Here is a 25,607-nt window from a genome sequence, read left to right on the forward strand (position 1 = left end):
GAACCGGTTTTCAACCATACTACAAAATCATGTCAATCGTATTACAGACAATTTTCCACGAATATAAAAAATATTAATAAAACTTATTTACAAAGTAAAAGTTTTTGGATCATGGAAAGAAAACAAAGTCATTCCTAATTAGGACAGAAGTCACTGGAAATTGATCTAAGGAAGGCTACTTATGTCCTTCATCTAACAAAATCTAACTTAAGGGAGGTGACTTATGTCCTTTGTCTGACAAATTCTTACATTAGGAAGGCTGCTTATGTCCTTCATCTTGCAAAACATAGCAAATTCTTGCAAAACATAGCAAATTCTTGGAAAACTTAGCTTTTCTGTCCTTCACATAGCTAATTCTTGCAAAACATAGCAAATTCTTGGAAAACTTAGCTTTTCTGTCCTTCACATAGCTAATTCTTGCAAAACATAGCAAATTCTTACAAAACATAGCAAATTCTTGCAAAACATTGCAAATTCTTACAAAACATATCAAATTCTTGCAAAACATAGCAAATTCTTACAAAACATAGCAAATTCTTGGAAAACTTAGCCTTTCTGTCCTTCACATAGCTAATTCTTGCAAAACATAGCAAATTCTTACAAAACATAGCAAATTCTTGCAAAACATTGCAAATTCTTACAAAACATAGCAAATTCTTGCAAACATAGCAAATTCTTACAAAACATAGCAAATTCTTGCAAAACATAGCAAATTCTTACAAAACATAGCAAATTCTTACAAAACATAGCAAATTCTTGGAAAACTTAGCTTTTCTGTCCTTCACATAGCTAATTCTTGCAAAACATAGCAAATTCTTACAAAACATAGCAAATTCTTGCAAAACATTGCAAATTCTTACAAAACATAGCAAATTCTTGCAAAACATAGCAAATTCTTACAAAACATAGCAAATTCTTGCAAAACATTGCAAATTCTTACAAAACATAGCAAATTCTTGCAAAACATAGCAAATTCTTACAAAACATAGCAAATTCTTGCAAAACATAGCAAATTCTTGCAAAACATAGCAAATTCTTGTAAAACATAGCAAATTCTTGCAAAACATAGCAAATTCTTGCAAAACATAGCAAATTCTTGCAAAACATAGCAAATTCTTGCAAAACATAGCAAATTCTTGCAAAACATAGCAAATTCTTGCAAAACATTGCAAATTCTTACAAAACATAGCAAATTCTTGCAAAACATAGCAAATTCTTACAAAACATAGCAAATTCTTGCAAAACATAGCAAATTCTTACAAAACATAGCAAATTCTTACAAAACATAGCAAATTCTTGGAAAACTTAGCTTTTCAGTCCTTCACATAGCTAATTCTTGCAAAACATAACAAATTCTTACAAAACATAGCAAATTCTTGCAAAACATTGCAAATTCTTACAAAACATAGCTAATTCTTGCAAATTATAGCAAATTCTTACATAACATAGCAAATTCTTGCAAAACATTGCAAATTCTTACAAAACATAGCAAATTCTTGCAAAACATTGCAAATTCTTACAAAACATAGCAAATTCTTGCAATACATAGCAAATTCATAGCAATAAGTGTCCCAAACTCAAAAACGAATTTTCAGCGCGATCCGACCACCGGTTCTCAAGATACGGTGACCTGGTGTCCTTGGTACTGACTGTAAGATTTGGGAAATGGTTCGAAACCTTAGTAAATTTGGCTAAGTCCAAAAATTTTTTGACACTGAAAATTTGTTTTTGAGTTTGGGACCCTTATTGGAAGAATTTGCTATGTTTTGCAAGAATTTGCTACGTTTTGTAAGAATTTGCTATGTTTTGTAAGAATTTGCTATGTTTTGTAAGAATTTGATATGTTTTGCAAGAATTAGCTATGTGAAGGACAGAAAAGCTAAGTTTTCCAAGAATTTGCTATGTTTTGTAAGAATTTGCTATGTTTTGCAAGAATTTGCTATGTTTTGCAAGAATTAGCTATGTGAAGGACAGAAAAGCTAAGTTTTCCAAGAATTTGCTATGTTTTGTAAGAATTTGCTATGTTTTGCAAGAATTAGCTATGTGAAGGACAGAAAAGCTAGGTTTTCCAAGAATTTGCTATGTTTTGCAAGAATTTGCTATGTTTTGCAAGAATTAGCTATGTTTTGTAAGAATTTGCTATGTTTTGCAAGAATTTGCAATGTTTTGCAAGAATTTGCTATGTTTTGCCAGAATTAGCTATGTGAAGGACAGAAAAGCTAAGTTTTCCAAGAATTTGCTATGTTTTGTAAGAATTTGCTATGTTTTGCAAGAATTTGCTATGTTTTGCAAGAATTTGCTATGTTTTGCAATAATTTGCTATGTTTTGCAATAATTTGCTATGTTTTGCAAGAATTTGCTATGTTTTGCAAGAATTAGCTATGTTTTGTAAGAATTTGCTATGTTTTGCAAGAATTTGCAATGTTTTGCAAGAATTTGCTATGTTTTGTAAGAATTTGCTATGTTTTGCCAGAATTAGCTATGTGAAGGACAGGAAAGCTAAGTTTTCTAATATTTTGCTATGTGATGGACCAAAAACCAATTTTATGCCAGATTTTGCTATGTGAAGGATCAAAAAGCTAGGTTTTGTGAGGTGAAGGGAGGCTACTTATGTCCTCAATCTTGCAAAATCTTTGTTAAGGGAGGCATGTTATGCCCTTCATCTAACAAATTCTCACTTGAGGAAGGCTACTTATGTCCTTCCTAGGAAGGTGACTTCTGTCCTAATTTAGGAATGACTTTGTTTTCTTTCCATGATCCAAGTTTTTTTTTTAATATCAACCGAATGCGCAGCTACTCTACTACTAGTATAGTGTTACATTTATTTATTTGTTTATCACTAGCGGAAGCGCCCCTAGCATTTAGGGGCTTTGAATTTAAAGGGATAGGGAAATGCAAAAGGCAAATATTAAGATTCCCTAAAATGGAGAACTCTATCGGTTCAGCAGTTTACAAAATCTTAAGCTATAGGCAAAAAGCTTTACTTCTTTATAGTGTGGGAAAAAGGGGAGGGGAGAGACTTACAACTTTTTATTTTAGTTTAAAAAAACAAAAAAATATATCATTAAAGGTATCATCCTATTATATAAAGTAGTAAGCTTTTGTTCTGTCTGTAGCGAAGGATCTCGCTAACCACTGAACTGATATGGTTTTCCTTTACAGTGAAGCTTCTTATTGGTCCATAGGTGGTTTTAGGCTATTTCATTTTTTTATAAGTAAGCCTTGGTATGGTTTTAGGTTCTGCCCTTCCAGATCCCTAAAAATATGCTAGCGGCGCAGAAGCTAGTTTCTCTTAAAGAATTAATCCACAATTTTTCTCATAATAATAGTTAAGTAGCTGCAAATGACAGAAATTATTGTCAATTTTCCTTTCCCTATAAACAATGATTAATACAATTAAGGGGGGGGGGTTTAATGCAACCATCTCGTAATCAATGTATAAATGGCACTTAGAATTCGAATTTCGATCTAAAATTGTGCATGAGTAATCCTTGGTAGGTCTATTTTCCCTAAATCGAACAAAAAAGTTGAAAAAGTAACGGCTAACGGCTCAGCCGTTTAGCCGTTTTTTGGCTATTTTTAGGGCAAATCTGTCATAAATTACGTAGAAATCAACTTTTTGAAACATATTTTTGCTCTAAATATAAAAACAACATTTTCAGATTTCTAGTACCAGCAACTACCGGCTAGAACCGTTTGAAAACATTTTTATTTTTTCAACTTTTTGTTCGATTTAGGGAAAATAGACCTACCAAGGATTACTAATGCAAAATTTCAGATCGAAATTCGAATTCTAAGTGCCATTTATACATTGATTACGAGATGGTTGCATAACCCCCCCCCCCCTCCCCCTATATCTTATTTTCTATTATTGAACTTCTCTATATATATATGTGTGTATGTATATCTAATCAGTCACATATATCAATTATTTTCAATTATAATTTCTATGAATAATATTAAACATGTATTTACATGATTAAGATAACCTTTTCTATAAGTTCTAACATGTAAATGTCATCATGAAGTGTAAAGGTTTTTTTCGTATTCATTCCAATCAGGTGGATAGGAACCGGTTCTCATCCATACGAAAAAACTATGTCTAGCATCGTATTATATCCTGCTTTCTACGAATATAAAAATGTACAATCAAAAGATTAAAACCAGTTTTTTTAGCCGGTGCCTTTGTACATTCTATATCCGCGGAAACCCGTTTATAATACGATGCGAGAAATAACTATTAAAGAATAAATAGAAAAGATAGAAGAAAATGGAGAAAGAGAATAGTAGCTTTCGCAAAATTCCGTAAAATTGTGAGCAAGCTTCCAGTCAAATGCCTTTATTAAATCTAACTGTTCTTAATGTTGACCAAAGTCATAGTATAATCAAACGCATATTTGAAAACAGTTTGACATAATAAGCGCATTTGACTGGAATCTTACTCACAACTTTACGGAATTTTGCGAAAGCTATTATCACCTTTCTTGACTTAGGGACTTTTTTTAGTAGCGAAGCTACTCTATAATTCACTTTGTCCGTCAGTCAGTCCGTCCGTAACGCTATGGGGGAAATGGGATTTACTCAGCTCCTATAAAAGATAGAATGCTGAAATTTTTTGACAACATTTCCACCATTAAGGAGCACAATTAACTATAAAACATCATTGGCGGTCGGACCGATTTTTAGCAGGTTTTAGGCTATTTTTATATTTTTCACATTTTTCTCCATATCTTTGTCTATTTTGATCCAATTTTCAAACTTTTATGGGATATCAGTATCAAAATAATTTTCCCATTGTTATGAGCATCTTTAATTTAATTTACTTTTACCATCGTCATCATACAAAATAAAACAAGGTTTCATGTTTATTTTATTTATCTAATAAATCTATTCTTGATTTTAGTAAAAACCTTTTAAATCTACCTGTACATATTCCCATCTACGATTTTTTGTGCTTCGCTACTTATGGATGTTGTCATCCTTGTTGATATCAGTATTAAGGATACACAAATGAATTAATTTGTAAGAGATCAACTGTATCCTATAAAAAGTAGCTTGGTATTATGCCTGTAGCTTAAAATCTCACTAACCGCTGAGCTAATTTGGTTCTCATGTTGAAGAACCTTCAGTAGCTTTCTATAAATTCACTGGAGTCAAAAAGTCGTTTTAAAAAATGTATAGATTAGTAAACTGAACAACATCCTGTTATTATAAAAAAAGAAAAGAAAGAATAATAAAACGATTAATTTATAGTCACGACGTCAAAAGTTTCTATTTAATAAATCCCTGTAATATATTAAAAGAACATGTTATTGATAATTTTTTTGTATATAGTTTCTTTTAACATTAACAAGGATGACAACATCCATAAAGCGAAGCTCTGAAATTGAAGGACAAACGAACATTAACTCTTGTAGAGTGTCGGAACTGAATAAACAAATAAAAATATATTAGTTTTGACAAAAATATACTTAAGTTTGTTGCAAAATTTCTTAACCCTTACAGATCGGGCCCCTATTCCCACCTTAATATTGACCCCCCCGGCCCCCCCCCCTCTATCTCGGCTTCTGTTACAGATAAAGTGGTAAAATTTTTTTCTGGTGGTTCATGTGTATTTTTAAAGAAAATTACTTTTTCTAGTCATAGCGATCAGGCCGCTCCTTAGCCGCTTTTTAGCGGCCAGCCGCTAAATTTTAAAACAGCTGTAGAGCGGCCAATTTTGCAGCAAGGATGACCAAATTTTAGGACGAACTTTTATTTTTCATAACAAAAAAATTACTTTTTCTGATCATCGCCAAAAAACGGCAAATAACGGAAACCGCCATTTTCGGCGGTTACGGCGGTAAAACGGCGGTTGGCGGCGCCAATTAATATTTTTATCTGTTAATTATTGCTCAAGGATTTACCAAAAAAATGTATAGGTCTCTAGCTGTAATAGAAGCCACGATATTTATGATATATGTCTGCAGTAAAAGCCGGACAAAAATCGGTCATAAAGTCGGTCAGGGTGCGGTCAAACGGTCATAACACCACTTTTCTCATTCACCAAAAAAATTTAGGTTTCTACCTTATACACAAAGTCATAATGTAGAAATTAAGATTAGTTAGAATTTTTTTTTTATTTTGGTGCTACCCAACCGACTTTGACCGGACACCACGACCGACACAGACCAGATATCTTAATAAAATCAACTCTTGCCGACGTATAATTACTAAACTTAAAAAGTCATGAAGTCACAACTCTCTATCTTACCTACAAAAAAATGACATTGATAAAATAGAGGGGGGGGGTCAATATGACCCCCCCCCCCCGATCTGTAAGGGTTAAATACATAATACTATTTAAGGACATACTTACATTTTTATGACCTAATTATAGAGATGCTTCGCTTATAACATTGTAACTTGTTGTAATAGGAATCAGTATTCCAAAAATCAGATGAATCGGATAATTCTAACATACACAAATTTGATGTCAAAAAAGTAAAAAATCAACATGTTTAAATTTTGGTAATGACTATAGAGTTGCTACGCTTTCTAAATAGTACCTAACTACTACATGAATCACAATGCTAAGTTTGAAATCGATAGGATAATTCTAACATGCCTAGATTAACGAAAAGAACTAACCGTGACGGACTGACGGACGGACCGACCCTAATTATAGAAAAGCTTCTCTTTTAACAAGGATGATAACATCCTTTGGGGCGAAACAGAACAGTTTAACACAATCGGAAAACAAATATTAAACTAGCTGCTTCGCCCTAGTATTATTTGTATTACAGATATTCATTTAACTCAGCGATCTAAAGGGATAAGACAAAACCCGATAAATTGTTTTACATCCCCAATACACAAAATTACCCGGTCTGTAGACTGAAATTAGTTGTATAAACGTTTGAACACTCAACTTTTTGAAACTACCAATCAAAATTCACGCAAGTCCCCAAAGTTGTTAAGCCAACGAATAAAAAAAAATAAAAACTTTGGGGACTAATGTAATAAACAGCCCATTGTCTAAAATTTTTTCCATCCAACCTTAAAAAACCATTAAATTATTCTGACATAAATTTTAAAACAAAACTTTTTAATTTATCACTTACTTGCGGTTTAATCAACCTATTTTTGTTTTATCTAAATTTAAAAAGAAAAATTTTAAAAAAATTGAGGGGGGGATATTTTTTTTATTTTTTGGGGGTTTTTGGTTGCCCCACCCCTCAAGAAAATAGCTTAAAACCATCACAGGATCAGTAGGTATATTCCCTGAAGAGTAAAGCCCAATCGGGTCAGTGGTTACTGAGATCTAAACCTCAGACAGACGGACAGACAGACAGACATCGTACTACTAGGTATTATAGATAGTTTTTTTTAATGTTGGTATTATTGATGCGTTACTTAAAAAGGATCTGTTTTAATATAAAATAGCGGTTGCGCCCCTATCATCTAGAAGCTTTGAATTGTTGAATTGAAAGGGGTAAGAAATGGGTGTAAAATAGCCTAAAACCATTCCAAGGTTTAAATCTAAAGACAAAATGACCTAAAACCAGCCCGGGACCAATGTAAAGCTTTCTTTAAAAGGAGTATTCAAATTAGTTTAAGTTATTTATATCTTAAGCTTCAGACAAAGAAAACTTTATATTCTTTCTATTATATAAAGTAGTAAGTTTTTTTTGTCTGTAGCGAAGGAACAGTGAAGCTTGCTATAGGTCCTGAGATTGTTTAGGGTATTTCAGTTTGAAAAATAATTGTTGGTATAGCTTTAGGCTATTTTTCTACCCTTTCACATTCCTTCGAATATAGAGCCCCTAGATGATAGGGACACAGCCGCTAGTACTTTATATAATAGAATAAAAATATTTCAGAGCAAGCTTTGGCAACCCTGCGGGCGACAGGATTTCTGTCAAGAAAAGAGCCAGCAACCTTCCAGTGGTAAGATTTGTAGTGGGGAGACCAGGGCTCGGCAGCCTCGCGACTAATCCTCAATTCTAAACCAGTTTGGGTGCTTAACAAATATTCCAAATAAGTGGGTTTTTTTTCCTGAGACTTACAGACGGCTGATGCACGGCTGCCGAGCCCTGGCTGAAACTACTAAGAGCCAGTAATCTTCCAGTGGTAAGATTTGAAGTGGGGAGACCAGGGCTCGGCAGCCGCGCGACAAATCCTCAATTCTAAACACTTTTGGGTGCTTAAGAAATCTTTTTAAAAAAGAGGTTTTGCCATATTTCGGTCTGATTTAGACATCCAGCTGATTTATAGACGGCTGATGCACGGCTGTCGAGCCCTGGGTGAAAATACTCTACAATTCACTCACCGGGTCGGTTTATCTGTCGGTTATACAATAATGTTTCCATTCTGCCCTCATGTTACGTAATTTATCCTGTAAAGTTTTTTACCCTTGAGGGTTTTCCTATAACTGCAGGGCTACCCAGTACCTAAAATAACCTAACCAAAACCTGAACCAAAATAATACAAAAGCAAACAAAAATTTGAGCCACGGGAAAAAGCCCAATATTGTTTTAAGCTTAAAGTTCTGTTGGTTAGTAATTAGTATGATTAAAAATTTTTCAAAGCAAAGCATTTCTATAGTTAGGGTAGGTCCGTACGTCCGTCCGTCCTAGACGGATAGTTTTTTCGTTAGTTTAGGCATGTTATAATTTTAAAATTTGCATGGTGATTCTTGTAGTAGTTAGGTACGATTTAGAAAGCGTAGCAACTCTATAACCATAACCAGAATGTCCGTACGTCCATTTTAAGCATGTTGATTTTTCTACTTTTTTATCAACCAATTTTTATGTGATCTGATTTTTGGTATATTGATTCCTCGAAGCGAAGCAACTCTATAATCAAGTCCTAAAAATTTATGTATGTCCATAAACATTATCCTGTATAAGGCAGTTTTTCAACAAATTTAATTACAATTTTGCTTCGACGCTAATACATTTATATTCTAATTATTATTGTGTTAATGTTCGGTTTGTCCTACCGTTTCAGTGCTTCGCTTATATGGATGTTGTCATCCTTGTTTTCCCCTTACTTTAAGGTAAATTCTCCCTTTATACCCCCCCCCCCCCCATACTTTAGTTACATAACTGCATTACTAAACTACCTCTAAAGTAGAAAATTGAATAAGCTAGCTCCAAACTTGGTAATTCAGTTACCAAAATTGAAGGTAATTATGTTTGAAAGTTTGAAAGTGGAGTTTATTCATTTAGTTTTCCCTAATAACGTAATAGGACTTCTTTATTTTTTAAATCTAAATTAAAAAGGCAGAACTTAGAAGAAACTTGACTCACAGACAAACGAACATTAACAGTGTATAAAATACTAGCGGCTTCGCCCCTAGCCTCTAGAGGCTTTGCCCCAAGAGGTGATAAAAAAAATTAAGGTGAAACTCGTAAAAGATCCAAGGAAATCTCCTGCAAAAAAATAGCTTAAAACCATCACAGGACCAGTAGGTATAATCCCTGAAAAGTAGAGCCCAATCGGTTCAGCGGTTACTGAGATCTTAAGCTTCAGACGGACAGACAGACGGACAGACAGACAGACAGACAGACATCAAGCTACTTTGTATTATAGATAAACTGTTTGACCGATTTTGAAAGATAATTTGATTAAAGACAAAGAATTTTTTTATTTAAAAATGTTAAAATATTAATATTCATGTATGTATATTACTGTATATTTTTTAACTCCCCCCTCTCCCCCTCCCCTGGTGATTTTTGTCTCTTAGTAAAATTCCATCAGTTTACATTCAACATCCAGCTAAAGTACAAGGTTTATCATATTGTTAAAACTTTTATTTCTTTTCTGCCTTTATAGTTTCACAAATTTCTCATCTTTTAATATACAAATCAAATTTATATGATTTATGTCATTTAGACTGAAGAGGGTTCCATGTTCACCGAAATATCTATAATACAAAGTAGAACGATGTTTGTTTGTCTGTCTGTCTGGCTGTTTGTTTGTTTGTAGCGAAGGATCTCGCTAACCGCTGAACCGATCGGGTTCTCCTTTACAGGGTAGCTTCTCATAGGTCCCGGGAAGGTTTATAACTATTTTCTGGGGGGGTTGGAACACCCCCAACCCCCCGCAAAAAAAATGAAAAATACTCCCCCCCCAAAAAAAATAAAAAATCGCCCCCCAAAGAAAATTTTTTTTCTCCACCCTCTGGGGGCAGAGCCCCTAGAGGCTAGGGGCGAAGCCGCTTGTATTTTAATAAATAACTATAAGTATCAGAGACTTTTTGACTTTTTGATTATTAATATTTACTACCTGATTACAGTGTTGCTACGCTCGACTCAAAACTGTATTCATCATTTCATACAAATCATCCTTAAAAAATTCAAATTCTATTACGCCAAAATTATTATTTTCAATCATTTGATTTGCTATTCTATTTTAATGTTCAAGACCTTGCTTTGCTACTGTTGTCATCCTTCTTTAGTGCCACCACAGGGGCTAGAATTGACCGATTTAGGGGGGAAAACCAATAAAATTACAACTCAAATTTAAAAACAATAGGATAATTCCATCGCTTGTTTGTTATTTAGATTTCTGGAGATGAGGATGTGGAGAGCTTGAAGATGTTGAAACAAAAGAGATGGCCAAAACAAGAAGTTATTGTGAGTATTGTCAATAAATCAACGTAAATCAGCCATGTGACGTCATAAAAATGAGGAATTATCCATCTCTTTTTTAGGGGGTTTCTTTCCCCCTTCTTTCATGCCTCATTTTTAGGACGTCACATGGCTGATTTTTAAAAAAACTTTGTAAAGCCATATGAGTGATCTGGGAGAGTCCCGGATAAACGCAGGAGTGACAAACGTCGGAGTGGACAAACGCAGGAGTGTCTAATATATTAGGTTAATTATTTATTTTTATATAGGTTAGGTTAGTTCAAGATAGTTTAAGTCCCCCGCAGTGGTTAGGCATTTAAAAAAAAACCTAGAAGATGGTTTAAAATAGGTTAGCTTAGGTTAATTGTCCACTCCGACGTTTGACACTCCTGCGTTTGTCCAAGGGCCATCTGGGAATAGATAAGTTTTGAGTCTTGGCCCGGACAGTGTCATAACTTAAGACGTTAAAAATGATTGCTATTTTTGCACTGTACCAATTAATACCTTGTCAATTTTTTTGTATGGGCAAGACTGCTGTCCCTACGAGTTGCACCTGTTTATCGGCCAAGGCATTTCCCATAATTTTACATTTAATCTTTAATCTATGTCAAAACTTTGCAAGTATCCTTATAATAAATTAACAGGATGTCTGCTTGTTAACGTGTTTGTACCGAAGGATCTAGCTAAACGCTGCACCGATCACGTTCTCGTTTACAGGGTAGCTTCTCATATGTCCTGGGAAGGTTCATAACTATTTTGGGGGAGGGTACAACCACCCTCCTAAGAGTACACACTAATCCCCTCCCCTAAAAATTTAAAAAATGGTTATTGAATTAAACTCCCTCTCCTCAAGTGCCCCTAGAGGCCTCTAGGGGGCGTAACCGCTAGTATAATATATGTAATTAGAATATTTATAACTTAAGCTTTAGGTTTGTTCTAATTAATTTGTTGAAAATAAAATAATCGTTATTTTCTTAGAAATTGAGTATTTTTAGTTTTAACAGTTAGGCATATCAATGAATTTTGGTGTTTTGAAAGAGGTCACAATTAGGCTTGGGCCGGATATCTGGCCAACGTTCGATATCCGGCAAATTACGGGATATCCGGCCGGATAACCGGCATTAGAAACCAGCCAGATACCCGGTAACCGGATAGTTATATATCTGGTAACCGGCCGGATATTGAAAATTGCCTGAACCCCCCCCCCCTCCCAAAAAAAAAATATATAATTGGAGAGGCAACGACTTCCTCCCCCCCTCCTTAGCACAAAGGCCTCTAGAGGCGTAGCTGCAAGTGTAAAAATATAGCATTACTAAAAGACAGTGATCTAAGCCTGTATTTTACTGGTTTAATTGGAACAAAAATAGACTAGAGATGTAAAAATTAATGTGAACTAACAAGAGCGTTTGTGTTGTTAAAAACAATTTTATTTAAAAATATCTCAATAAAATCCTTGGGAATCTAGAACGGTCACGACAAAGCAGCCACAAGCTTTGTATGCCAAGGCGAAGGTTGATAACTATTTTGGGGAAGAGTACCTCCTACCTTTCAAGATGAGTTGTCCCTCCCTCCCCAAATTTATTTATTCTTTTTAAAGCTTAAATAAAAATGTCCGATTTACCAACTTCCTACCCTTACACTAGCCACACACTCCTTATGTGCCACTAGAGGCCTCCTGGGACCTGGCGGCAACAAACTATTGTGTATATAGAGCGCGTAGCATAATTGTAGAGTAGTCGCGCTATTTATAAGTGTAATGAAATTATTCGTCTAGATGTAATATTATGTTGAGTAGGTAGTTTTATTTGGATGTTAGACATTGTTTTTCCATTAGGGAAAAATCAATTTTCATTCAGTTTTTTTCATGACGATACTATTCTATTTAGTGACTATGTCTGTCTGTCTGTCTGTCTGCCAGCTTTGCGGAGCCGTTTGATTTTGGTGCGGCTCCGGATCCGCTGAGACGACTGTGAAAATAACGGATCAAGCGGATCAAGCTTCGACTCCACTCTAAAATCAAGTCTATTTTAGACTTTTGAAGGTTTTAAAAGTTCAATTTTTGATAAAAATGGACTTAAAAGGGGCATTTACACACGACACAACAGAGTTACCAAATTATGATTAGTAAAAAATCTCTGTTTTTAGCAAACCCAATTTTTTTTTTTTGAATAAAAATAACGGCTCTGTCTCCACAATGCTGCCTGCTTTCTCTTTTCTATTTCTCCCTCTTGTTCTATCTCCCTCTCTTGTTACCCTTATGTTTAAAAACTTTTAGCTTTTTAACCTTTTTTCAAATATAAATGTTCTAAGAAGAAACTTTTCTATATACTTTTGCATATTCTAGATTATTCCTTGTCTATCCCAAACATTCTATCATGCTATCATTTCTATATCAACGAAAATATTTTTTTTTCTGCAAAGATAAGGCATAATAAAATGCTCTGTTATTTTCCATTATAAATTTACAATACAATAGCATATTTGGGCATAGTCCCTTTCGTGGGAACGCCCCTTAAGGGGCGTTTCTTCATATTTTCAAAGTAGCTGTTCTCTTATTTCTAGATCCTGCGGAGGGCTCTAACCCTGCGGGACTAATTGCGGGACAATCACCTAACCAAATATAAACTAACCTAACCTAAAATAACCTATCAAAAGCCATTTTGAAAATACGACGAATCGCCCCTTAAGAGGAGAGGAACTATTCCTGCATATTTAAATTTTACAAGACCTTTCTTTTTTTCTAGTAGTATTAAAAGTATTGCTTCAATTCTGCAGAAATGTTTTTATTAAATTTGTGTTAGTTTGACTTTAAAAGCATGTTTAATAAAGACAGCTGTCCATGCTATGTTCTGAAATTTAGATACTCTATGTTTTACTGACATTTCCGATTTAGAGCTAGTTTTAGTAATGTTTGATGATGCCCTAAGACAATACGAACAACAAAAGCCTTTTTAATAGCAATAAGAGTTTAAAATAGCAATATGAGTTCTTTTTTTTAGCATGGATAACAATATCCATAAGTAGCAAAGCATAAAAACATTGATTGGAATACGCATTAGGAGATTTAACGAGTATTTATTGAAATCAAGAATCATGAAACCTTTCTCACATCTATAATACAAAGTAGAACGATGTCTGTCTGTCCGACTGTCTGTCCGGCGGTCTGTCCCTTAAGATCTCGGTAACCACTGAACCGAGCAGATTCTACTCTTCAGGAAATATACCTACTGGTCCTATGGTGGTTTTCATCTATTTTCTTGGGGTTGGAATACCCCCAACCATCCCTTAAAAAAACTAAAAAATTCCTATCAATATTTTTTATTTATTTCTTTTAATTACCTTATGGGGAAAAAAGCTCCTAGAGGGTAGGGGCGAAGCCGCCAGTATTTATATATTTTTTTAAAATTTATACTGACAGAAAAGGTATAGGGAATAATTGCAAAAAATCAGCTGTCTATCTTTAGCTGAGAAAATCACATAGCGTTACGAACTGACTGATGGACGGTAAAACACATTGGATTATAGAGTAGCTTCGCTACTAAAAAAACTTGTAAGGAGATTACACCAATCTAAACAATACAAATATTATGAATTTCTCATTAAAGAATATGAATGATTTTGTGTGTTTGTGTGTGTGTGTGTGTGTGGGTTTGATTGATTTTAGTACCTTTACATGCTCATACAAAATATATATTTCTTTTCCTCCCATACATTCACGTATCAAACAAAAGTTGGTACAAAATATTTTAAAAAGAATTTCTATAATCAAAGACCGTCCGCCCCTAAAGGATATTTCTTATCATTAATTTAGGAATGTTTAAACTCTAATATTGATTTTAAACTTGGTATGATCATTCTTACAACAGTTAGGTACGATTTAGAAAGCGTAGCAACTCTTTAATCGTTAAGAAAAGGTCTGTAGGTCTATTTAAACCATGTATTTTTATATGACATGATTATCCTGATTCTTAAGACAACAACGTAATGTTGTAATCGAGGTATTTCTATAAAGAATTCGGGTTCCGTTGCATTTTCACAGTAGCTTTTCTCCTATTTCTAGCCCCTGCGGGGGGCTCTAACCCTGCAAGACAATCATTAGCACTTACCTAACCTAACCTAAAATTACATTTCAAAAGCTACAGTGAAAATGCGACGAAAACCGCAACTTCGTTTTCTTTCCATGACCTTGTTTTTTTATTAAGAATATTAGAAGCTAACACTCTACAAGTATTAATATATGTTTGTCCCAATCCTTGTTAAAAGATAATTAAAATCATCCCATTAATTTGAATTGTAAATGGCGATTCCTTTTACAATTTGGAACAATGCTATAAACGTAATTATACTAATGTTTTGACAGATAAGCTTTGAATTTTTGTTCAGAATAAAACTATTCTATTTTTTACTTTCTCCATTTTTAAAAGCGAAGCTTTTCCATAATTAGGGTCGGTCCGTCAGTCCGTTACGGTTAGCTCTTTTCGTTAATTTGAACAGGTTAGAATTGTCCTGTAGATTTCAAACTTTGCATGATGATTACTATAACAGTTAGGTACGACTTAGAAAGCGAAGCAACTCTATAACCGTTATCAGAAAGTCCGTACGTATTTACTTTTTTGTATGTTAAAATTATCCGATTCATAGGATTTTTGGATTACTGATTCCTATTACAACGAGGTACAATTGTTATAAGCGAAGCATCTCTATAATCAAGCCATAAAAATGTAAGTATGTCCTTAAACAGTGTATCATGTATTTAGCCAATCTTGCATCAATTTTACTTTTGTTAAGACTTATGCATTAATATTCTGCTGGTTCAGTTCTGACAGTCTACAAGTGTTGTTCTTCCATTTCCGAGCTTCGCTTTTATGTATGTTGTCATCCTTATTATTCAAATCTTTGTTTTGATGTGCTTTAATGGTTGTTATAGTTCTTGTTTCCTTGATGATTAATTAGTATGTATGATGTATTTTTGTTTAATTTATTATGTGCATTCTTCTCTAAAAGAATATATATAAACTAGCGGCTACGCCCCTAGAGGCCTCTAAGGGGCGCTTGAGGAGAGGAGAGTCGAATTTGATAACCCAATTTCATATTTTAGATTTTAAAAGAAAAAGAAATTTTTTTTTTGGGGGGGGGGGCGATTTCTCTCGGAAAGGTGGTGATACCCAACCCCAAAATAGTTATAAACCTTCCTGGGACCTATGAGTGGTTACTCTGTTAAGGCAAACTCGATCGGTTCAGCGGTTAGCGAGATCCTTTGGTACAAACATACAAACACACAGACAAATAGATATCCTGTTACAGTATTATATATTCTCTTGTAAGATTGACGTCATATGCACAGAAAATGTGTTTAATCTCTGTTAAATTAACCTTAACCCTTTACAGTCGGGCCCCTTGCCGCACCTTAATCAGTCGGGGGGGGGGGGGGGCGTTCAACGCCCCCCCTTATTATCTCAGTTCCTTTTAGAGCTAGAGGGCTAAATTTTTTTGTGCAAGTCCCCTGTTTGATAATAAATTTCCGACCTTTTATAAGTCTAAGTCAATTTTCGCTTCCTTCACCCTTTTATTTAACAACCTTTGTTTTAAGGTCCTTTTTTACTTAAAAATTTCAAATGGCTGTAATTTTCTTATTTTTGAAGCTAGAAGAAAATTTTTTTTCCAGAAAATGTTTATATTTATGTAAATTTTACATTAGAAATATCAAAATATAAATTTCAGCGGCCGCAGCTGTACTTGGCAGCTGCCAGCCGCCGCAGTCGGCGGGCGGCGGGAAAACGGCGGCGGATATTCATGAAATTTTAATACGTTATGTAAACATGTAAGAAAAGCTTAAGTTTAAAATTTGAAGTCTCTAAGTCAAAAATTGCGGCCACAGGAGCCTTTTAAAGATTTCTGGAGACCTGGAGGATCAGGACCTGCAGGATCATACCTGGAACCTGAAAGTGACTTGAACACCTGTATTTTATATAAGGATGTACTACTAGAAGATTTTTTAGTATTTTGGTATGATAAAATGCTTTGTTTTAGTCAAAAAAATATTTTTGCTCTTTACCTGGATGACCCTGCCAGGTTTGCTGGCATCCTGTGCCCGCCAGGATGGAGATATTCAAAAAATTCCAACTCTCAGTTATGTGTCATACCCATACTTAAAAAGTCAAGCAGTTTGGGCTCTTCATCTTTCACACACAGAAAATGAGATAGAAAAAACCGGATGGGGGGGCGTTCAACGCCCCCCCCCCCCCGACCGTTAAGGGTTAATCTGAAGAGAGAGATTTCCTAAATATAATAAATATAGATAATCTTTCTAAATCAGCCAATACGTTAAGGAACAACCTTGCCATGGTATTGGTTGATATTGTGTACACATTATGGAAGGAAAGGCTATTTTCTTTCATTTTATTCTTATAATGAGTCAGCTATAGATAGTCGCATTTCTTTGGTAAATTATCTAGTAAAAATTTATTTTCTAGTATAGTGTGAGGCAAATGACAAAACCTATAATGAATAGTTGATTCCCATAGAATAAAGTTAGCTTGCTAAAAATTATATCCTAGACAAATTTTGTCGTCTTATTACTTGAATTCATAAAATAAAAAAAGTGTTTGTCTACTGGTGGAATACCATTTCAAGTTTTGAAGTCAGATGAAACATCTAGATTTGTCTATTATATAATGATACATATTCTACAATAATCAATTCTACATTAAATCACGAAACCTTTGGAAGTAAGCTGGTTTTTTTTTCATTTAACTGAGGAGGGGTGGGTAAGAAGTTGAGGAAAAGGGGAAGGGAGTTGTGGGGAAATTTTCCTTTAGAATTGTTTGTCAGAATATCATTCCCTTTTCCCTGCATATTACATAATATTATTCATCATAACAAATTAAGTTTATTAATACTTGTCTGCAAATATTCAAAATTAACAAACGAGTTAGCAGCATTCTGTGCGCTAGTACCCAAAGTCAGTCAGAAGCTGCTAAATTCTTGCACATTCCCTTTAAGCCAGTACCCAAAGTCTAAGACTCCTAAAAACTGAATATTTGATCCATTGTCCCCTCCCTTACTCCCTGAATATTATTACACTTCAAAATCTATTCATGAATTTGAAGTGTTAAGTAATTGTTGTTATTATATTATTATCAGTACTTTTAAACCTCTTTTATTCATATTATAAATAAAGGGAATGTAATTCCATTAAAAATGGTCATTACATGCATAACACCTCCTATAAATATCTTAAAAGAATATACATTGAATATACGTGGATAATTTAATGGTTAGTTCGTTCATCCAGAAAGAGGGGTGAGGGTGGAATGGGAGAAATGTTAATTTAGCCAGCTGCAAGCATCACTTTTCAGAGGACATTAATATCTGGTGCAACATCCAAGTAATAATAAATTGATTCATAAGAGTAAGTTTGACCAAATAATTTTCACATGAAAAATATTAGGCAGTTTTTTATTGATCTATTAATAAATTTAGAGTATAGATGTATAAACAGATAGCACCAAACATTCTTTATTCAAAGACCTAACCCATTGCAGAAGGTTGTTTATCGATATAAATTTTGCTTTCTCACTTAGCTGCTAGAAAGCTCATATGCTGTCATTGGAATAAGGTTTGAAGAAATAATCAAAATCACCAACTTGTTGGTATAAGGATTTGGGGGACCTTTATTATTAATTAAAGTCATCTGACCAATTGTACAAGAGTTGAAACAATTAAATCAAAAGATTTTAGTGTAAAGCTATTTATAAATAGGACTATAAGAATAAGATATTGCTATCAACAACAAAAAATAAATGTTTTGCCTAGTTTTTGTAAAAATTTAGAGCATATTTTTCATTAATTTGTTTGTGTTTTGTATTCAAAACCAGTTTGTTCTGTGTTATTTTATTTGAATATTTAATTCAAAGACAGCTAATTTTTTAAAATAATAAACTGGAACGAATGTCGGAATTTTCTTATTAAACATAATAATGTATATATAATTAGAATAGTAAGGCCTTGAAAATAAGCGATGAATTATTAGATGATAATTATCAGTAAATTTAACAGAATTTAAACGTCATTATTACAAAGCTAGCTTAAAAAGTTTTGACAAAAAATAATAATTCTTTTATTCAAATTCTATAATACATTATAACAAGGATGATAATATTGTGATATAAAGTACATTTCTCTCTGTCTTGAGAGCATTATATGTATTTGATATATTAAGCTTTAGTTCTTGTGTCACCTTTCTCGGAGCAAGTCTTTTGCTCTGCGATTCGGCACGAACCTAAAGTGATTACATTGTAATATTATTAATATCTATTTTATATGTTTTTGAATTAATACACATTATTAGAATATTTAGCTGTTTATTCCTATTATTACTACACGTCAATATCAAGTGTAGCAGCATTTTAAAAAAATTGTCTTTCTAAAATCAGTTGATTTAATGAATAAAATATTGAAAATATAGCAATGTACAGATTTTTATGATTTTCAGGAATTGAAAATAATTACATACATTTGGTTGCTGGTGTAAAAAGCAGAGAAAGGCATGTATATAGTCATAAAAGAGCTAAAATATAAAATAATTCACATATTACATATTGTTAGGATGTAAAATCCTTTTATAAAAGGCAAATACAGAATATTATTTATTTACAAATTCATTGAAAAAATAATCCGGACTTACTGATAAAGTGAATTATAGAGTAGCTTCACTACTTAATATAACATATAAACAGACAATCGCAGAAGATTTACGTAGGAGCTACGGACAGTTCTAATATTTCGGAAAGGGGAAAGGAAGAAAGTTATCTTTCTAGTACTGGGATAAAAATTTTAAAGCCCCCTCATAAGGAAATTATTTTAAAAACAATTTAAACCTATATTGCTTTTAATTTGAAACTTAATATTGCCATTTTTAAAAATTGGTAATGAAATCTACTTTCCGAAATGATTGTATTTGTAAGCAGCATGCAGTGAAAATATCTTACAGAAAGTCCAGATTTTTACGGTTTTTATTATTTTTTGACAACACTTAAATTGTTTTGTTTACTTTATTAATTTTAAGATATATCCATTATTTATTTAGTACAAACACAAATACATGTTTAATTTTATAGTTAGGGCATTGTTTCTAAAAATGAAAAATACTGTATAAAACTCGGCCATTCTTGGGTCCAAGCTGTCAAATTTCTCGAGCTATATGAATGTGTTTGTAGGTCTTTGCCTTAGTTCTATATACTCATATACCATCGACCCCTCTATACTCTAACTTTATTGCTTGAAGAGTATTGTAGACTTTTTACTTTAAGATATTTGCTTTCTCGGCTTTCTAACCCCAATATTTGAAATAAAATGCAAAAAAATAACAATTGCACATTCCTGAATCCCTCTTCAAATTAAAAAATCCAATAAATATAAAAATACATACAACTCCCACCCCTCTATTCTAGAAACTAATAGATAGTACATCAATAAAGGCGTAAATATTAACATTAGCACTTTTATTAGACAAAAGTTTTAGAATAATCCAAAATAGTTAAAAAAAAACATGAGTTTGCAATAGCTTTCCTGAACAGTACAACCCATTTGGACAAGTAATTTCCGAGATCTTCAGCTGCAGAGAAAAAAATCTTCTATATATCATAGGATAGTAGAATATCATTATTGTGCCTGTTTTTCTGTTTCTACGAATCTGTCCTATTGTCTGTCAGTCTGGACCTTAAAAACTTTCTTAACAAACAATAAATGATCAATAAAAAAAATGGGGTATAGTCCCTTTCGTGACAACGCATCCTACTTTCACAGTAGCTTTTCTCCTATTTCTAGCCCCAGTGGGAGGCTCTAACCCTGTGGGGCAATCACCTAACCCAATATAACCTAACCTAACATAAAATAACCTATCAAAAGTAATTTTAGGGGCGTTGCCACGAAAGGGATTATACCTTATAAATGAATAAAGCTAAATAAAAAAATGATAATAATTAATTTGTCATAACTGAAAGAAATTCAATAAATAATTTATTCATAAAAACCATCAACTATGTATAAAGTACACTTTTTTCATTAAATAATGTTTCTTTTAAAGATAAAAAAATAATTATCCTTTTTGATAATTAATGATAGAAACTTGTAATGTTTAATTCTAATTCAAATTGTTTCATAAGTTTTATCAAAAATGGAAATATATCAAATTTTTGTTATTTGATCTTTGCTGAAATTTATTTTTTTTTAGATTTAAAAGAATGGAATTATATACATTATAATATTCAATACTTGAATAATCAGGGGAAAAAATGACATAGAAATAGCCAAATACCATCCTATGACTTAAATTTGAAAATAAAATAGCCTACAACCTATTCGGACCAGCAGTTTTGAAGATCTTAAGCTTTAGAAAAAAAACCTATTACTTTATATAATACTTGCATCAAGAGACTCTGTTTTCTAAGTTGAAAGAAAAAAGCCTAAAACAATCGAAAGTTATGAATGTAGAAATAAATACCCTAAAACAAAACTAGGACCTATGCAAAGCTTTTCTAACAAGGAGAACTCAATCAGTTTAGTAATTATTAAAATCTTAAGCATCAGACAAAAAAACCTTACTACTTCAAATAATACACAATAGTACATTACATATTAATATATATGTATGTATCCCTATATTTACATAATCTCAATAATACTTCTTAAAACTGATGAGCTTAGCTGAAATTAAACAGAAATATCTTAGCTACTGATCATTTCTAGAATATTCTCTCAAATTTCTTAGAAATAACTATTTCCTACTACGTTCTTAGCAGGGAAGCTTCTCTATAATCAGAGTGATTTAATTAGAGACTTCGCCCTAATGCTCCAGTTCTTGTTATTTTACTAGATTTTATTATTTTAGGTTAAGCAGATTGAAGCCTTTGGACCTGACCATCCCTATAGGAAACAGTTGGAACATCAACAACAACAACAGCAACCTGATAAAAGGTAACATAATCATACCATCCCTACAGGAATCAGTTGGAACATCAACAACAACCTGATAAAAGGTGACATAATCATACCATCTCTACAGGAAACAGTTAGAACATCAACAACAACAACCAGATAAAAGGTAACATAATCATACCAACTCTATAGGAAACAGTTGGAACATCAACAACCACAACAACAACCAGATAAAAGGTAACATAATCATACCATCACTATAGGAAACAGTTGGAACATCAACAACCACAACAACAACCAGATAAAAGGTAACATAATCATACCATCACTATAGGAAACAGTTGAAACATCAACAACCGCAACAACAACCAGATAAAAGGTAACATAATCATACCATCACTATAGGAAACAGTTGGGACATCAACAACAACCACAACAACAACCAGATAAAAGGTAACATAATCATATTATCCCTATAGGAAACAGTTGGAACATCAACAGCAACAACAACCAGATAAAAGGTAACATTATCATACCATCCCTTCAGGAAACAGTTGGAACATCAACAACAACCACAACAACAACCAGATAAAAGGTAACATAATCATACCATCCCTATAGGAAACAGTTGGAACATCAACAACAACCACAACAACAACCAGATAAAAGGTAACATAATCATACGACCCTTATAGGAAACAGTTGGAACATCAACAACAACAACAACCAGATAAAAGGTAACATAATCATACCATTCCTATAGGAAACAGTTGGAACAACAACAACCACAACCAGATAAAAGGTAACATAATCATACCATCCCTATAGGAAACAGTTGGGACATCAACAACAACCACAACAACAACCAGATAAAAGGTAACATAATCATATTATCCCTATAGGAAACAGTTGGAACATCAACAGCAACAACAACCAGATAAAAGGTAACATTATCATACCATCCCTTCAGGAAACAGTTGGAACATCAACAACAACCACAACAACAACCAGATAAAAGGTAACATAATCATACCATCCCTATAGGAAACAGTTGGAACATCAACAACAACCACAACAACAACCAGATAAAAGGTAACATAATCATACGACCCTTATAGGAAACAGTTGGAACATCAACAACAACAACAACCAGATAAAAGGTAACATAATCATATTATCCCTATAGGAAACAGTTGGAACATCAACAACAACCACAACATCAACCAGATAAAAGGTAACATAATCATATTATCACTATAGGAAACAGTTGGAATATCAACAACAACCACAACAACAACCAGATAAAAGGTAACATAATCATACCATCCCTGTAGTAAACAGATGGAACATCAACAACAACCACAACAACAACCAGATAAAAGGTAACATAATCATACCATCCCTATAGGAAACAGTTGGAACATCAACAACCACATCAACAACAACCTGATAAAAGGTAACATAATCATACGACCCCTATAGGAAACAGTTGGAACATCAACAACCACAACAACAACAACCATACCATCCTTATAGGAAACAGTTGGAACATCAACAACCGAGGATTAAGTATTATTTGAATTTTTGATAATAATAATTATTTTACTTAAATGAACCTCAATACATATGTATCTTTAGTTTAGGTTTTATATACATAGATTGTCACGTCTATGTACTTTGATTAAAGGAAATAAAAAACCTTATTTATCAATTTGCTTAAATGTACATATAAAATAATTTGTGTATGTTTAACATTAGCAAAGCATTTGATAACAATATCTAGGGGTTTGTTAACAAAATATAGCAGATATTCCAAAAGTTATGTAAAATACAGGGTGACTTCTATATATATAAAATTCTAATATTAGTAATTACAGGGTGGCTAATGGAGTTCAATGAATTATACAGGGTGACTTGTACATATTCAAATTCAGAATTTTATTTGAGATTGTACTCTTTTTAGAGACACATTACCCTAATAGTTAAAATTTATGTGTAATACAGGGTGACTTCTATATACATAGGATTCTAATATTAGTAATTACAGGTCGGCCCCCGGAGTTCAAAGCTTTTCTGAGCAGCATTCCTCTGTAAGCCAGTATTCTAACATTAATGGAAATGTTCTCTCCAAGTCTGATCAACAGCATAAAGGTAAAAATACAAATTCGTAATTTTCGTATTCATTCATAACCAATTAATAACCAGTGGATTAGAACCGGTTCTCATTCATACGAAAAAATTATGTCTTGCATTGTATTATATCCAGTTTTCTATGAACATCAAAATGTACAATCGTAAGTTTTTATACCCCTTGCCTTCGCGCGACATATCGTGTCTAAAAAATTGGTTTTAATCTTATAATTGCACATCTTATATCCGCGGAAAGCTGTTTATAAAACGATGCGAGAAATAACTATTCTTTAACTTTCTAGTCATTTTTTTAAAAAGACATTCTTCACAAGATAGTTAAAAAAAGAAAACTTTTATGTGAGATTTGATATTCTAAAAATCTATTTTTGTCAAGATCAAAAGAAACAAAGCAATAAAATTTGCGTTTGTGTATTTTTATGTGTTTTATGAGTATGTGTGTATGTGTGTGTGTGTGTGTGTGTGTGTGTGTGTGTGTGTGTGTGTGTGTGTGTGTGTGTGTGTGTGTGTGTGTGTGTGTGTGTGTTGTGTGTGTGTGTGTGTGTGTGTGTGTGTGTGTGTGTGTATGTGTGTATATATCACACTCTTTATTCGTGTCAATATAGTGTTAAATCTAAAAATAGCCGCAAAATAAAAAGTTATAAAATGTTTCCGTAGTTTTCCGTTAAACGTAGAGTAGACCACAAACACCCCCCGTCCCAAAGGCTTATTTTAGAAAAACCAACTTTAATATTCTTTAATTTTAGACATTTAATTTACCAAAATTAGGAGGAAAGAGGTTAATTCCCCCTTCCCCCCTACCCTAGGGTAAAAAGCCAAGGAGAAAAGTAGCGTCTTTTTCCTTTTGAAATTTTTACTCCGCCAAAAAAAAACTCTTGGACGTCTTGGGGGTCGGGGGGGGGGGGGGGGTTTGGTATGCCCCACTTGGTGCTTAGAGTGACATTGGCTATATGTTCCATATATATAAATAAGTGTGACAAATTGAGGCATATAAACTAGGAGAAATAACTTACAAAGAAAAACTTTATGAAACTTAAAAATAATTTTAAAAAGCGAAGCTTTTCTATAATTAGGGTCGGTCCATCCGTCCGTCTGAGATAGTTAGCTTTTATTCGTTAATTTAGGCATGTTAGACTTGTCCTATCAATTTCAAACTTTGCATGGTGATTCCTGTAGTAGTTAGGTACGATTTAGAAAGCGAAGCAACTCTATAATCGTTACCAGAATGTCCGTACGTACATTTTAAACATGTTGATTTTTTTACTTTTTTAATAACAATTTTTTATGTGATAAAATCATCCGATTGATCTGATATTTTGATTACTGATTCCTATTACAATAAGGTACAATATTATGAGCGAAGCATCTCTATAATCAAGTATTAAAATGCCAGTATGTCCTTAAACAGAAATCTGTATTTAAGAAGTTTTGCAACAAATTTACGTATAATTTTGTCAAACCTTATATTTTCATATTTTGTATATTCAGTTCTGACACTCAACAAAAGTTAATGTTCGTCTGTCATATCGTTTCAGAGCTTCGCTTTTATGGATGTTGTCATCCTTGTTTTAAAGAGAATTGGGGGAACATTGATTAATGGGTATAGACGTTTAAGAGATCTAACTGAACACTTATAAACATACATAAAAGCATACAACAGACTACTTCAGATTCTTTTCAAAAAAAATGTTTTGGTGAATAAAATGTTAGGGAATCAAAGAATTGTAGAAAAGTTATGCCTAGAAAATAAAGAATGAATGAAAGTTGTGTTGAATAGATAATGGTTTACAACTTACCTTTCTCGTATTCATTCGAATCCGGTGAATAGGAACTGGTTCTCATCCATACGAAAAAACTATGTCTAGCTTCGTATTATATCCAGCTTTCTACGAATATAAAAATGTA

At 33.1% G+C, this 25,607-nt stretch overlaps 1 protein-coding gene across 1 annotated transcript in view; it reads left to right on the plus strand.

Moving 5' to 3' along the window:
- The window catches only part of LOC145325654 (uncharacterized), a 56,666-nt gene that overhangs the window by 3,838 nt on the left and 27,221 nt on the right, over positions 1-25,607 (plus strand). Inside the window, exons 3-7 of the mRNA XM_080168609.1 lie at positions 7,863-7,929; positions 10,551-10,622; positions 21,508-21,545; positions 22,099-22,149; positions 23,602-23,705. Coding sequence (XP_080024735.1) covers positions 7,863-7,929; positions 10,551-10,622; positions 21,508-21,545; positions 22,099-22,149; positions 23,602-23,705 — 332 coding nt within the window. The remainder of the gene's footprint in view (positions 1-7,862; positions 7,930-10,550; positions 10,623-21,507; positions 21,546-22,098; positions 22,150-23,601; positions 23,706-25,607) is intronic.

The sequence above is a fragment of the Acartia tonsa genome, chromosome 8, assembly GCF_053477335.1.
Source record: "Acartia tonsa isolate MP-2025a chromosome 8, ASM5347733v1, whole genome shotgun sequence".
Classification (NCBI taxonomy): Eukaryota; Metazoa; Arthropoda; class Copepoda; order Calanoida; family Acartiidae; genus Acartia; species Acartia tonsa.